This window comes from Crocodylus porosus, unplaced genomic scaffold (assembly GCF_001723895.1).
Source record: "Crocodylus porosus isolate Cpor-Errol unplaced genomic scaffold, CroPor_comp1, whole genome shotgun sequence".
In the NCBI taxonomy this organism is placed as follows: Eukaryota; Metazoa; Chordata; order Crocodylia; family Crocodylidae; genus Crocodylus; species Crocodylus porosus.
In genome coordinates, this window is record NW_017728947.1 from 102,335,571 (window position 1) to 102,351,109 (window position 15,539).

At 43.7% G+C, this 15,539-nt stretch overlaps 1 protein-coding gene across 1 annotated transcript; it reads left to right on the forward strand.

Annotated features, from left to right (window-relative positions):
- Positions 1-485: 485 nt before the first annotated feature.
- Positions 486-15,334, forward strand: LOC109320879 (inverted formin-2-like). The gene is made up of 6 exons (XM_019551161.1): positions 486-530; positions 947-1,017; positions 1,441-1,561; positions 3,094-3,258; positions 10,263-10,365; positions 14,251-15,334. Exons 1-6 carry the CDS (start codon positions 486-488, stop codon positions 14,448-14,450), a joined length of 705 nt encoding a protein of 234 aa, XP_019406706.1. The 3' UTR covers positions 14,451-15,334.
- Positions 15,335-15,539: the final 205 nt, after the last annotated feature.

The following is a 15,539-nucleotide window of genomic DNA, read 5'->3' on the forward strand; positions in this document are numbered from 1 at the left end:
GAAGTACCATGGGAAGGGAGTGGGGGCCCCCCCACACCCTGCTCGGGTCATCCCCCGGGTAGTGCAAATGCAAGCATTGGCCCCCGGGTGCCGGAGACCCATGGTACGCCACTGGTTTGTGGGCGTCCTTTGTTTTGTTTTCTCTTTCTCTCTGCTTTGGCAATCCACCTCCTGGCACTGGTAAGGCAAAGTAAAGGGGCTGTGGTTGGAGAGAAGTTATGATCATGCTCCCATGCCATATTAGTTTTTGTCTCCTCCTTTTCAGGCATTATGGTCACAGGAAATTAAACAGTCATTGAGTTGCTGTTGTACTGTGTTAACAAAGTAACTGCAAAAGAGCCCTGGAATCAGATCATTGCACAGGAGAGCTCTGAACCACCTTTTTATACAAACCCTTGACTTGACCTTGTGCATTTTAGCACCGCACAAGATTTGGGCCCAAAGACTGCAAATGTGTAGAAGCAATATTAAGAAAGTAGGGTAGAATGCTTCCTTTAGATGTGTCAGAGATGTATTTGGTAGCTGTGTTGGTGTGAAACCAAAAGAAATGCACAACTCTAGAACTCTTGGTTCAGAGATGATACCTTTTTATTAGACCAACTAAGAAATTGCAAAAAAAATTAAAAGCCTTTTTTTTTTTTTGTGATTTCTTAGTTGACCTAATAAAAGGTATCATCTCTGAACCAAGAATTTTAGAGTTTTGCATTCCCTGATGTAGTGTTTTATCCTACATGAGCCCCAATAGCAAGGCACCACTTTTCCAGAGTACAACTGTGAGAAAGCTAATAAGGGGTTAAATTTACCCAGTACATCTAAGAAGGGAGATCGAAACATTAACATCTCAAGCCTGACTTTTTAAAACTCTTAAGCTTGTGTGTGTATGTCCTTGTATATGTGGGCAATAAAACTGCCTGTGCAAAGTAACAATCTTTTGCTTACATTTTAGGAAGTTGAAAAAAACCACACAGACTTGCTCCAGCTTCCCAGTGATCTTGATTGTGTTGCAAAGATAGCAGGGTAGGAACTTTTTAAATTTCTAATTTCGAATCAATATGTACTGGAGTGAAATTTTAGTGGTGATGATAATCAAGTCATTTAAGCAACTTGATCAATGAGTTTGGCCTGTAGACTGGAAATCAGAAAAATGCCTCTATTATACCAGTGAGGTTCTGAAATAGCCTTCTAATTGAACTAATGTGGGGGAGGGGGAGGTAAACGATGCATTTGTTTTACGATGAAGCTTGATTGTTTATGAAAGGGATTGTATTGTGTAGTTGCCAACAATAGCAGTGGGTGGGCATGTTGACCCAGGTGATTCTTTCCAATCTTGAATTCCTAGTTACATCTCCACAACAGTTATTGCAGGATCTTTTGATCTCTTAACAAAAAGGGCTAATTGTTTTCACCCAGTCCGATTTACTGTCTCTGTTGAATTTGCAGAATCAACTTTGAAATTGTAAAGGCAGAAGCAGGTGCCAATATAAAGAAACTCTTGGAAATTGAGCATAATATAGCCTCATCAGGGGATGACTTGAAAGTGCAGTATGGAAAATCTATTCAGGTAAGTGGCATGGGTCTGATTTAAATCCTACACTTCCCTCTTCCATAATAGTTTTAAACTTGCGGCATCAGAGCTCAGGTCACAAATGGGTCTAAAGACGGAGTGGGGGGAGGTCCAAAAAATGTCTTCCCCCCGCCCCCAGTTTCTTTAACAGAGAAGCAGGTGGCAAGACAGGAATTGAACAGATTGTCTGTTATACATGTAGGATACCATAGTAATATGGAAAAAATAATATATTATTAAGGGAATATTGGTTAAAAAATGAAAGTGGCACACTTAATTTCAAAAAACTGTTCACCTTCTGGAAGAACAGCAATATTTTTGCATATGTTTTTAAGCATTGATCATTACAGGTCCGGTCCTGGACTGTTTAACTTAAAATAGTTAAATAGAAAGTAGAAGCAGCTTAAACAGATCTAAATGCTTTGGCCTCCTCTACACACTACTGGTATCATGCAATTACGTGGTTTATGGTGCAATTACCTTGAGACCAGCTGCACGTGCAAAGTACTTATCACACAACAAAAAACTCCAACCGGCTGTAAAATTAGACCTTGAAAATGTGTACTGACTTTATAGCCAGTTGCAATCTAGCTTTAATTTGCTATTGAACCCACCAGCTGACAGAGGTCCTAGCTCCAGGGGTGCACCTTGCCCAGCCAGGGTTCCAAGTCCCGCAACTGCTAGGGACTCAGCCCCAGCAGCTATGAACTCTGGGTCCCAGCAGCATCCTGTGGCTGAAACCTCCAGGGCAAGATAATTACCTCTGCCCCACCCTGGGGGTGCATGAAACCCCTGGGCAGGAGGCTAATCCCGGGGACAATTCCCCCCATCTTGGGGGTGCATGAAATCCCCAGGTAAGAGAATCACCATGGTGGCAAACCGTGTGGGGGGGAAGGGTATGGAGCCCCCTGCAGCTGGGAACCCCTCAACTGTGATGTGAGGGGCTCCCAGCCATAGGAGCTTCTTGCCACTGTAGGGGGAGATGGGGATTGGGGTTCCCCTGCATCAGCTATAAGGTATAATAGGATCTAATGTGCAATCCCATAATCATGTCTCCTGCCATGCACGTGTGGCATGGCAGGAGGTGTGATTGTATGAATCGCAGATTCAATCCCATCGTGCCTTTACCTGAACGTGTAATATATACGGATATATTCCCAAGATAAACAATACACCATTGCATCATTTTTCAGAGTTTAGCATTTCATGTTTTGAACAAAAGTTCTAGAAGCAAAGTTGTCACTAATTAAAGTCAGGAAAGGAGTCACATTCCCCTGAACTCTGCTGGGAAAAAATTGTATGCCTGCTAGAACAGTATGGAGAGTATCATATTGCATACTCAATTTTAACTGTACCTAAATTACTGTGTTTTCAAAGCAAGAAATTTATTGGAATTCTATTTCAGTTTTTCAAAAAAACAAAACAGGCAAAAAAAACCTTGCTGTAATCCATTCACTAGCTTGTCCTCTGGGTAAGAGATTATTTCCCTTCTTGACTTGAATAAATTGTGTTTTGTAAATGTGTCTCAGGACAGTATAAAAGCTTCAAAAGAACTGGAGGAGGAGATTGCCACCATTGAAAAGAAGAAGGCAGAACTTGCTGATTACCTCTGCGAAGACCGAAACATGTTAGCACTAGAAGATGTTTTTAACACGATGAAAACCTTCAGAGACCTCTTTATCAAGGCACGAAAGGTGGTTTGCATTTGTGAACATTTAAGGCTAGATTGTAATTTCAGTTCAGCACTTATACAAGAAAATGTGACTTCCTCTCCCTACTCCTTTATACTCTGAGGCCAGGTGCAGACATTCAGGGAGGTTAGGGAAAGGCTGGATCACATTAAAAATGGCCACCCGATCTAACTTAGTTCACCCAGGTGCAGACCTTACATTAGTAAGTGCAAACTGTACAGAAGTTCCCAGAAAGTTAGATCCATCTAAAAATGGCTGACTCGATCCAAGTTAACCCTGCTTCCAAGGTCATCCAACTAAAATCCGGTTGACCATTCTTAGACCAATCTAACTGTCCTGAACCATTCTACAGTTCCTAGAATAGCTCTAAGGCTGGGAAAGCCCAGCTGCTGGCCTAACCCCAGGGACGCTCTTTTCCTATCATCTCCCTGGCACCAGGCTATCTTTAGCTGCCCCCCCTGCCCCGCAAACAGTCAGCTTCCCTCCCCCTGAGCCCACCAAACCCATCCCCCCATCCCATATGCTGTTCCAGGTGCTGGTTTTACATGCATTTGCTAAGGCCAGGAGCTGAGCAAGTAAGTCAGGGTGAGGGAAAGGGCAAGCAGGAAGTGGGAGTTATTCATCTAGGGATGGGGGGTGGGGTTGAGGAGCTAAAAATAGCCCCTGGTCCAAGGGGGGTGGTGGGGAGAGCACCCCTCCCATTGACCTCATGAGTCCCCCTGATTTTGACAAACCCTCCTGGACCCCAGCTACTCCTCCACAGATCCCACTTGCGCTGCAGAGCCTGCCTGACCCCCACAAGCTCCCTACTTGCTAACCCCACTATTCCGGCTTGCCTTAGATAGTGTGGCCATTTTTATCTTGAACCTGAATATTTGTAAGCAGCCTTAGATGGGCTACCCTACACTTCTGTCATTGTGTGGGACTGTGTCCGCATCACTACCTAGTGCTGCTTCAAGCCCAAACCTGATGACCATTCACTTAAAACAGTCTTTGGCCTGCCTCTGGAAGTTGTACTGAACACCAGAACGTGAGGCCAATTTTCTCCCTCCATGCATCTCCCATTCAGTGTGTTTAGGACTCCCCTAGCTAAAGACTGAAAGCATAGGCAGGTTGTCATCATCCAACGTACAACCTTTCTGTATTCTACTTTTGTCTCAACTACCCATAACCAGAGGGCAAGCGCAGATGCTCAAGTGGAGTCCTGCTAGGTATCAGTCTGCCCACAACTTGTCTCTTCTGTGTTTGGTCTGTAGTTGGAACACGGTAATATAGACAGGAAGGTGCTGCTCATGTGCCTTGGGCTAGTTAGGGGTAACCTGAGTGTCAACCCGAAATAACAAGGTAGACTTACCCTGGATTCAAATAGAGCTACCTCTGTGCTTGCTTCATCCCCAGCGCAAGTGGGCAAGAAATGAGCATATAAACTGATACAAAAATTCAGCAAAGCTACTCTAATGGGTCAGGCACTCCTCAAAATTATCTTGATGTTGTGGACTATATGAAAGCAGATGAGTAAAATGGATACGTTACACAAGGGAGTAAATTTCTTACTGAATATTGGGACTGGGAACCCAGGAGGGGAGGCATACCAGAGGACTTATCTACCTGGTTCTTCCCGTTTCCAGCCCCATACAGAAAAAATCATCAGAAAACTATACTGGGCACAGTTAAAGCAAAAGACAGGGAAGGGATGCTCTCAGTACTAATTCCAGTGAATACTCAAAACAGCAATGGTACCTGAAGCAAGTGAACCAGAGCTGACCCCCGCAAGTAGTTTCATAGTAGCTAGGGTCAGGAGGGACCTGAACAGATCATCTAGCCTCACCCCCTGCCACAGGCAGGAATGAATGCTGGGTTCACAAGACCCCAGACAGGTGATCATCCAACCTCCTCTTGAATTTGCCCAAGGTACGGGCGAGAGCCACTTCCCTGGGAAGTTGGTTCCAGGTTTTGGCCACCCTAACTGTAAAATATTGCCTTCTGATCTATAACCTAAACCTATTGTCTATCAGCTTATTACCATTGTTCCTCATCACTCCAGCTGGTGCCTATTTGCTGTTGATCTCCCCGATGAGTTTGTAGGCAGCCACCAGGTCGCCCCTCGGCCTCCTCTTGCTGAGGCTGAACAGGTTCAGGTCCCACAGTCTCTCCTCATAGGGCCTGTCCTGCTGCCCTCTAACCAAGTGGGTGGCCCTCCTCTGAACTCTCTGCAGGCTGGCCACATCCCTCCTGAAGTGCAGTGCCCAGTACTGGACATAGTACTCCAACTGAGGCCTGACCAAAGTCACATAGAGGAGGAGTATGACCTCTCTGGACCAGCTTGAGATGCATCTTTGGATGCATGACAAGGTATGCCTGGCCTTGTTGGCTGCGGTCTGGCATTGGTGGCTCATGTTCATCTTGGAGTCTCCCAAGATCCCTTTCTGCCTCTGTGCTATCAAGGAGGGAACTCCCCAGCCTGTATGTATGCTGTGGATTCCTTCTCCCAAGGTGTAGCACCCTGCATTTGTCTACGTTGAGCCCCATCCTATTCTCATCTGCCCACTTTTGTACTCTAAATCTAGTTGCAGCCTCTCTCTCCCTTCAAGTGTGTCCAGCTCGTCCCACATCTTGGTGTCATCAGCAAACTTGAACAATGTGCTTTCCACCCCCTTGTCCAAGTTGCTAACGAAGATGTTAAACAGTGCGGGCCCGAGGACCGAGCCCTGGGGTACCCCACTGCTCACATCTTGCCAGGTTGAGCATGACCCACTACTCTCTGGGTGCACCCCATCAGCCAATTTTTTACCCATGCAACTGTGTAGGCATCAGTGCCACAGTCACTTAATTTATTGATGAGGATGGGGTGAGAGATGATGTTGAAGGCCTTCTTAAAGTCTAGAAAGACTACGTCCACGGCGACACCATCATCCAAGGATTTAGTTACTTGGTCATAAAGGGCAATCAGGTTGGTCAGACAGGACCTGCCTTTGATGAACCTATGCTGATCGCCCCTGAGCATGATCTCCCCTGCTGGCCCCCCACAGATGTGCTCCTTGATGATTCTCTCCAAGATCTTCCTGAGCACTGAGGTGAGGCTTACAGGCCTATAGTTGCGTGGGTCCTCCTTCTTCCCTTTCTTGAAAATTGGGATCACATTAGCCAGTTTCTAATCCCCCAGCACCTGGCCAGATGACCACAAATGCTCATACAGCTGGGCCAAGGGCTCTGCAATGACCCCTGCCAGCTTCCTCAACACCCTTGGGTGAAGGACATCTGGACCTGAGGATTTAAAAATGTCTAGCCCTTCCAGAAGATCCCTAACTACATCTGTGCTGACCTAAGGCCTGACAGAGCTATCCCCAAGATTGACCTTTTGCCCCATCCAAAGGTGATGTGGCAAATAACACTTCAGGCAGCATGACAAACCCCAACAAACCACTGAGGCCACACTTGGCCCTATACATAATATGAAGTTCAAATAGGAGGAAGATTATCAAGATAGAAGAGAGTGGTATGATGCAGCAGATATGGACAATGTGCAGGAACCCCGCTTGGACGGCACTACAAAGTGCCTGTGAGGGGTAATAGTGTCTGTACATCCTGTGTACTGTATGCCAGTACTATTGCATAAGGAGATTTAAACTGCATAACCTGGGTGCAGGCTGCCCACTTACATTCTGGAGCACTCTACCTGGTTGACATTTAATCCCCGCTTCTGCTAAGCCTGCTGTACTCGGCATCCAGCCTAGAGACTGAAGTGTTTCTAAATCTATTTCCCTACAGCATTTAACCCCATAAATATTGCAGCTATCAGCCATGCTTTCTGCAAGTATGCATTTTCTTTTGCAAAACTGCTTTTTGCTTGCTGTCCCTTCCCCCTTCACCTACTGCAGATATCCCCAGAGATACTCAAAATGGCAACATTTTAGAGAGTTAAAACCTTTGTTTTTTTTAAAATCTGGCATGGCACAGCATAACCATTGACTACATCGTTACTGCCTTTCTAAATTGTTTACTCTGCCTCCTTCCGGCCTCTTCCATCCCTCTCACACCAGCAACATAGGAATTACAAAAATGAAATGATTTACATATTTTAAAATCATATTTATCATAGCCTAAGACATAGGAAGGTTTATCAAAATAATTAGAAAAGATGCACTGGCTCAGTTCCATCAGCGCACTCCACTTTTACACAGCTTTGGAGTTCAGAAGATAAATGCCCCAAATCAAGCTACAGGGACATTTCAAAGGGCAGAGGTATCTGAAGACATATAATGCATATAACAGGTCCTGAAGAATTCTGTTAATCTTTCAGTGTATTTTATGAGCTGATGCAGTAATGGGAGATTCAGACAGTGTGAACTATTCTGGTCCAGAAATTACATGGTGAAGCAACTCCTAGCTATTGGCCCAATAGTTAGCATTCCCCTTCTGTACTACCTGCACTACCATCTCCAGTACAGGTAGTGGTGAGCAGGGAACATCCTGGTTCATAGCAACAACACCACGTATCTTTTATATCCATCTGTTGATACGTAGTACAAGGAAGTAAGCTGAAAACATAGCTACCTCAAAAGGAAGTGCTGAGATGCTGGGAATGGGATTCTAAATTGATGAGACAAGAAAGTCTCCACTCCACCAGTGATAAAATATGAAGGTGGGGAAAATCAGTAATTGGACCTTTTCTGATTTCCCTTGGCACCTCAAGCTATGTAAAGAAGTGAGTTATCATTAAAAGAGGGGTTGCTGAATGACTTGGGAGGGGTAAGAAGAGGATCTGATCCACGACCTATTATCACATCAGTAGACTGTGAAGGCAGACTTCTGTAGCTGCCTGAAGCATTCTCAAAGATTGAACTGGAGTATTCAGCATTGGAGAGGGAGTGTCTGCAGAAGCAAACAGCTGTGATGAAATACTGCTTGATACAAAGGTCAAACCACACACTCAAATGCTCCAGGGCTTTGAAGGAGTGTGGAGAACATGCCCTATTGATGGATCCACCATTTCTGTTACTTTAATTATACCTCCTTCCTACTGTATTCAAATCCAGAGGAAATGGAGAAGGAGAACGCTTCTGACCGCATCACCTGCAGGTGCTGTGAATACTCTTTGCTATGCCTCCCTAAGCTTTGTCCTTAACTTTTCAGTCGGTTTGTTGTTTCGTTGTTTTGTATTTTTATTGAAGAAACCTCAACTGTGTGTCATTTGTTAAATTATTAAATGTGTTTGTGGACAATGTGTCAGAAAATCTCAGCTTAGATATGGCCCAGCTCATAAATAGCATAACACCAACTGTTTCCGTTTTACTTGCTTATAAAAGCACACTAAACTCATTATGGGGCATTATTCAGCCTCAGACTGGGCCTCAAACTAGGAACATAATGGATTGCTGATCCTGTTTTTGTACCTTTTAGGCTGTTTTTCAGGGAGGCACTCTCTGGCTGTCAAACTTTGAAAGAATAATTTTTTGCTTCCTGTTTCTATCCACCGTTCAGAATTTCTCTCTTGGTCTCACACGTTGTATAGAAAGAAGCAGGCCTATAATAATGAGAAACATCCAGCCTTTCCATAGGACTCTGTCATCCACCTTTCCTTTTTTCCAAAAGCATTGGAAGCAAGCTCTATTGACATTCTGTAGCTACTCTGAATAAAATGAAGCCAATTCTTTCGTCTGAGAATCCAGTGAACAGTTTTGCAAGATGTGGGTGTAAATAGTTCACTGCATCTCCCAGAATGAGAGGAAGAAATTAATTTCATTATAGTACATTTTCTGAGAAGCAGAATTTCCCTCATTCTAGCGAATAGGTGTGAATTTCTAGAAGTTCTTTCACCACTTAATAATGGTGAATCTTTCACACTGATCAATAGGCTATGCACTACCATGGAGAAATATCCTCTCCTGTGGATTAATACTTTGGCTGAGGAAGTAAAGAACATGTGCACCAACAATAGCTCCCGTCCAGTTCAAGAACTTTTCTATTCAAAACCAACCCTAACCTCCTGTGCACTGTTAAGTGTTGATACTATACAGCAGTACTGTCCTTATAGCGCTGCAAATCTCTATAGCAACTGTCCTGAGAGCTGATCTACCAGCATTACCACCAAACTGGTTAGTTATTAACTGGAAACATGAGCTTCGAGATTAAGGTAATGTGTTTCTCACGGAGGGGAATTCTCATAATAGCAGTCTGCCTCTCCAGCTTTGGAGGGTGTTGGGGGGAGCTCTGTGCAGATTTCTGGGAAACTGGCCTTTGTCATCCTGGTGGTCTGCTAATACCATCTTGCCCAGAAGTATTGCTTCAGGTAGTTAATCTGCAAAGGTCACCTCTTGGTTTCCTCCTCTTCCATTAGTTTTATTGCCAGGCATCCAGTGCCCTGTGAACATGCAAACCCAAACAGATATATCCACCTGCATTTCAAGTGTCTGCATGTCATGTAGTTCATATTAATGACAGTCATCATCACAGTGCTTGGCACTGGCTCCCTGCTTCTGACTGCTTCCTACCAGTTCAAAACCAGCCTTGAATGCTAAAAGAGGAACCGTGGGACTTTGACCCTTCTTCCAGTCCTGGATTTCCTATGGTTCTGGTATGAATCTCTGCATTTGTGTCATGAAAAATCAGAGCAGAGTGGCAGAGCACCATAGCATCGAATATCTGCCCAGATTGCTAAGCGATTAGTTTGAAATAACAAAAAGCCGTGTGGATTCATTATTATTAAGTAGGATAGTGCCATAACAAGCTGCTGTGGGTCCATTTCAGTCCACTGTATTGTCATTGCTTTTATAGTTAATAAACTAAGTCACTATGTCACCATGTAGACAAGGCTAGAGTTTGTCCCGAAGAGATTTCACTATGCCACTCGCCCAAAAGCACAAAGTCTAAACAACTGAGGCCCAGCAGCGTGTATCAAATTATGGACATTTATAAAATAGTTTTCAATTACAAACTGCAAATATTTTGACCGTGAAATTTTTCTCATGGATGTTCTGTGTAACTTGTATCTAAATATTTGAATGCAGGAAAACCAGGAAAGGAAGGAACAAGCTGCAAAGGCAGAGAAAAGGAAGAAGCTTCTTGCAGAGGAAGAAGCTAAGCGACAAAAGGGGGAATGTGGAATTATCGGTAAGTTCCCATAAAAGTTTTCCATTCGTTTGCCATCTTTTGCTAGGAAGAATCTATAGATCTGGTATGTGGGAGAGTGAAAAGGCATCAGTTTAATTTTCTTTTGGTTCTTGGCATGCTTATTCTATCCTAAATGGAAGAACTAAGCATTAGAAAGACACTCATTTAGAAGCACTCTCCATAGGAGGGATAAAATGTGCTTCAAAACTTCATCGCCTAAAATAGTCAGGGTAGAATAGATAAAAAGTCATTCCAAGTGACTAAAAGTATTGAATTTAGCTTTTCCCTCCAGCTTGGAGGTAGTTTATTTCTTTGCATTTTTCTGAATTTCTTGGAATATTTTTATTTGATGTATCAGTTGAATTTGAAATCAAACTCTATTGCTTTGTTGTGATATGGCCGGACAAGTCCCATTTTACTCTCCCTTCCTGCTCCTAATATTTTGCTTGTTCTGATCCAAGTTCTGGTTCAGTAAAGCATTTAAATGTGTAATGCTTTGCTTTGCTGCATAGGCTCTGTGAATGACTTGTATGCTTATAGTTAATCATGCACCCTAGTCAGGGCTTCACAACCTTTTTAGACTCAAGGTACCTCTCCATAACTCTCCTGAATATAACAACATCCCAGTTCAAAAACTAATGTCACCAGCTTTTGACTAGGAAAAAATAATGGAGCAATTATTCTATTGCAAAGATCTCAGAAAGACCACAACAAGTCAAAATGTTTTTGACACTGATTCTTATCTGGGTTTGTCCTGTGAATCGTGTAGGTGTTTGCATCCTTAACAGTGCTAATAATTGTATGGTATCCAGTAGGGGTGCCCCGATAGATTTTTTGGGCCAGTATCAATGGCTGATTTTCAAGGAGCCATAGCGGCCAATACCGATCCAATTGCCAATATGTGGCCCAGCAGCTTGGAGAGTAGCATCTGGCTGGTGGGTCTGCTGTGGGGAAAGGCACAGGGAGAGGGAACGGGTTGTGGGGGGCAGATCGCAGCACCATAGTGAAGGAGTGGGCAGGGGCTGGGCCAGGGGCAGGTGCTGCACAGCTGGGGAGGGACAGGGGATGGAGCTGCAAGGGACTCATCCGAGGGCCACAGGGGTGTGTGGCTACCACTGCTGCATGTATCCCAGGAGGCCATAAGCGTGTGTGCCCCCAGATCTGTGCGCTGGGCAAGGGCAGGCTGCCACTGAGCCAATTGCTGATATTGTCAATTTTCCTTATATCAGTGCCAATCCAATATGGGACTGATGTATTGGTGCACCTCTAGTATCCAGTGGCACCCTTAAAATGGTTTCAAAGCACCCAACATGTCACAAAACTACAAGAATGTTGTTTCTGTTTCAGTTCCAATGCATTTATTGTAGTAAATATCGTAAGCGAGAGTAGATTCTTAGATCGTTAGGGGCTGGAGGGGACCTTGCAGATCATCAGGTCCAGTCCCCCTTCTCCTCTCCCCACTCTAGGCAGGAAGACAACTGGGGTTAGGTGACCCAACGAGGTGACTGTCCAGTCTTCTCTTGAAAACCTCCAGGGTAGGTGACTGCACCACCTCTGGAGGGAGTTTATTCCACAGTCTGGACACCCTGACTGTGAACGAGGTTTTCCTGGTATTAAGCCTGAAGCGGCCTTCCAGGAGTTTGTATCCACTGGTCCTGGTCTTCCCCGGGGATGCCCTGGTGAACAGTTGTTCACGGAGCTCCTGATGCACTCATCTGATATAGCAGTAAGCCGCTATCAAGTCCCCTCTCAACCTTCTCTTCTTTTGGCTAAAGAGGCCCAGGTCCCTCAGCCTTTCCTCGTATGGCTTGCCTTGCAAGTCCCTGACCATGTTGGTGGCTCTTCTCTGGACCCTCTCAAGGTTTTCCACATTCTCAGTGAAGTGCGGTGTCCAGAACTGGATGCAGTACTCCAACTGCGGTCTCACCGGTGCTGAGTACAGTGGGAGTATCACTTACTTAGTATTACACGAGATGCATTGGTTGATGCATGCCAGTGTGTTATTTGCCCTGCTGACCACTGCCTTGCACTGACTGCTCATATTCATGCAACTGTCAATCATCACCCTGAGGTCCCCTTCAGCCGTGGTGCAAGTCAAGCTGTTGCCACCAAGCTGGTATGTGTGTTGAAGGTTGTTTGCCCCCAGATGGAGCACCTTATGCTTGGAAGTGTTAAATTTCATCTGGTTCTGGTCTGCCTGATTCTTGAGCCTGTCCAGGTCTGCCTGTATCTGCAACCTAGCTTCTGACCTGACCACGTTGCCCTGTAACTTGATGTCATCTGCAAACTTGGCCAGCGAGCTTTTCACTCCCCCATCCAAATCATTGATAAAGACGTTGAAAAGTATTTTATCCAAGCACAGTCCCCTGAGGGACACCACTGGCCACTTCACGCCAGGACGACACAGATCCGTTCATGAGAACTCTCTGAGTCCTACCCTGTAGCCAGTTTCCCACCCACAGAACTGTCGAGCAGCTGAGCCCACAATATTCCAGTTTCCCCACAAGGATATCATGGGATACTAGATCAAAAGCCTTTTGGAAGGCTAGGTATATACTGTATGCCTCATCTCCCATGTTCAGGTGGTGAGAAACCTGGTCGTAGAAGGAGATGAGATCGGTAAGACAAAACCTACCCGCAGCAAAGCCATGCTGGCTGTCATTCAGAATCTTCCCTTCCGCGAGCATATCGCACATTGATTCTTTAATGAGCTTTTCCAGGATTTTCCCTGGGATGAAGGTTAGGCTGACTGACCTATAGGTGCCTGGGTCCTCCCTCTTCCCCTTCTTGAAGATGGGCACAGTGTTGGCCCTCCTCCAATCCTCAGGGATTTCCGAATTCATGCACCATGAAGTCTGAAAGAGCTTTGCCAGGGGTTCTGCGATGACCTCAGCCAGCTCCTTCAGCACTCTCGGATGGAGTCCATCTGGTGCTGCTGACTTACAAACCTCTACCTTTTCTAGTTGGTATTGTACCCGCTCAGCATCCACAGTGTGGAGGCTGTCATTCCTGGCATGTCATTCCCAGGTAACATATAGTTTATTATAAATACAAAAACATAATTTAAATACATTTTAAATAAAATTAAAGTTGTAATTTGTGACCGTGCAGAAAGACAACACAAGGCCTATGACCCCCTTTTATATTCCACTGACAGGAAAATCAAGTTTAAGAGGGAGTGCAGGGGTACACAGATTTAGTAGCAGCCCTCTGTAAGGGAGTAAATTTCATTCTCTGAGACAGGTCTAAATTAAATGGGGTTTGAGGAGATAAGATAAAATTATTTTTCTTGACACTCATCTAAGAAAATGGTATACTGATTAGTGCCCACTTTAAAGGAATGATGGGCATTATTGGTTGCAATTCTCAATCACAAGGCCACATTGAAGTAAGCTGGTGATATATCACCATTTTTTTACAAGTTCGGAGTTGAGTGCCTCAATTACTCAAGCTTTTTTGAGAATTCCCATGCTGTGTATACAACAAAGACATTTTAGGACCACAGTAGTGCTGGGTCTTTTATTAAAATAGAGTGTTGTTTTTTGTAGGAAAACAGTTGAAAGTCAATGGATTCAGTGACATCCTATTAGCAAGTACCCGCAGGATTTTTAGGCTTTGAACCACCACAGAATTAAGAAAGAATTAAGTACATGTTTAGTTTTGTACACTCTGAGTAAATCTTTGCAAGATTAGGAAACTTAAACTTTGGATAATTGATGGAAATTACAAGTTTCCTCCATATCAGTTTCTAATTTATCTACATTATGCATAAGGGGGATTATTCATCGGCAGTTAACAAACAAGCCTTAAGCTATAGCTCTTTTTGGGGGTTTCAAAGCCCACTGCACCAAAGTGTTTTAACATGTATAATCTCATTCTTCATAGTTCGAAAAGGAGATGTGAAACCAGAAGCAGCTGACATCAGTGCCTTGCTAGCAGATATCAGGAAAGGCTTTAAGCTACGGAGAACTCATGGAAATATGTCCGAGACAAAAATTCTTCCCAAAACCACAACTGAAGCTGGCAAGACTGTAGATCAATCCAACTGCATCCTGGCTGCAACTGCTGAACCTTCCTTTAAATAATGCTAGGATATAGGCCACCATACTTAAAGAAGACGGAGAAGTCAGTTTTCTTAGACTTTCAAAGAAAATGGAGTTCCTACCTCCTTCAGACTATCTTTGAAATCATAGACATAAGTGGCTTTTTTTACTTCCATTATTTTTAATGTTCCATAACAAATAAAAAACAATTTTTCTCTGCTGCTTTTTTTGCTTTATTTTGTGTTACTGAAGAGTCCATTAACTGAAGCTACCAGCTAATTACATGTTGAAATGTAAGTCACTAACATGCTGCAAGAGACTATTCTATATACGATATGCAAGAGGTATTGAAATCTTTGGGGTTTATTTTTCTTAACTAATCAGGTGAGCAAATAAGATTCTTTTTATGTCACCATGCACACATGAACTTTACTAGCATTCCTTTTCTGCTTTAGTAGTTAGATTATATACATTTATTTAACTAAAATATTCCATTTTATCAGTATTTAAAAAGAGAGCATTTTTTGTCTAATAACCACAGAAAACATTAAGAGGGGAAAAAACCCTTTGTATGAATGTGGGAGAGGCTATATTTAATGTCTGGTGGTGATTCGTATGCATTTCATTTTATGCTCAAGGAACAGCAGAAAGTTAAGTTGATGAAGCGCTAAGTAGTTTTAATTATGGTGAAGCAGTTCCATTTAATTATAAAGTCCTGTCTTGCTTTCTTTACACACACAAACCAACCACTGATTTTAAGAACTACAGAAAGACCCTCTTCTCTCCCCTCGCTTTGCACCCCTCACACTGCTGAAAAGTAAAGCTTTTGACGACTTATTTAAGGCCATTGCTTTCTGAAGCAAAATTCTGAATGTGGATCTCATTATTTGGCCCCTAAATAATAAACTGGTGCCAAAATGCCGTCAGTGAAAATTGGACTTAGAATGGTGGAACGCTCCAAACTCCTGGTGCAGCCTGATAAAAGAGACTTGACTTTATTATTCAAGGATGGAATAAAGAAACATGCATTGTTTTCCTAAGAGGTTGCTGGGATATCTACTAGATGTTTTTTGCTTTGTTTTAAAGAGTAACAGCAATGAAAGTAGTACAAACAATAGACTGCAGAGCACA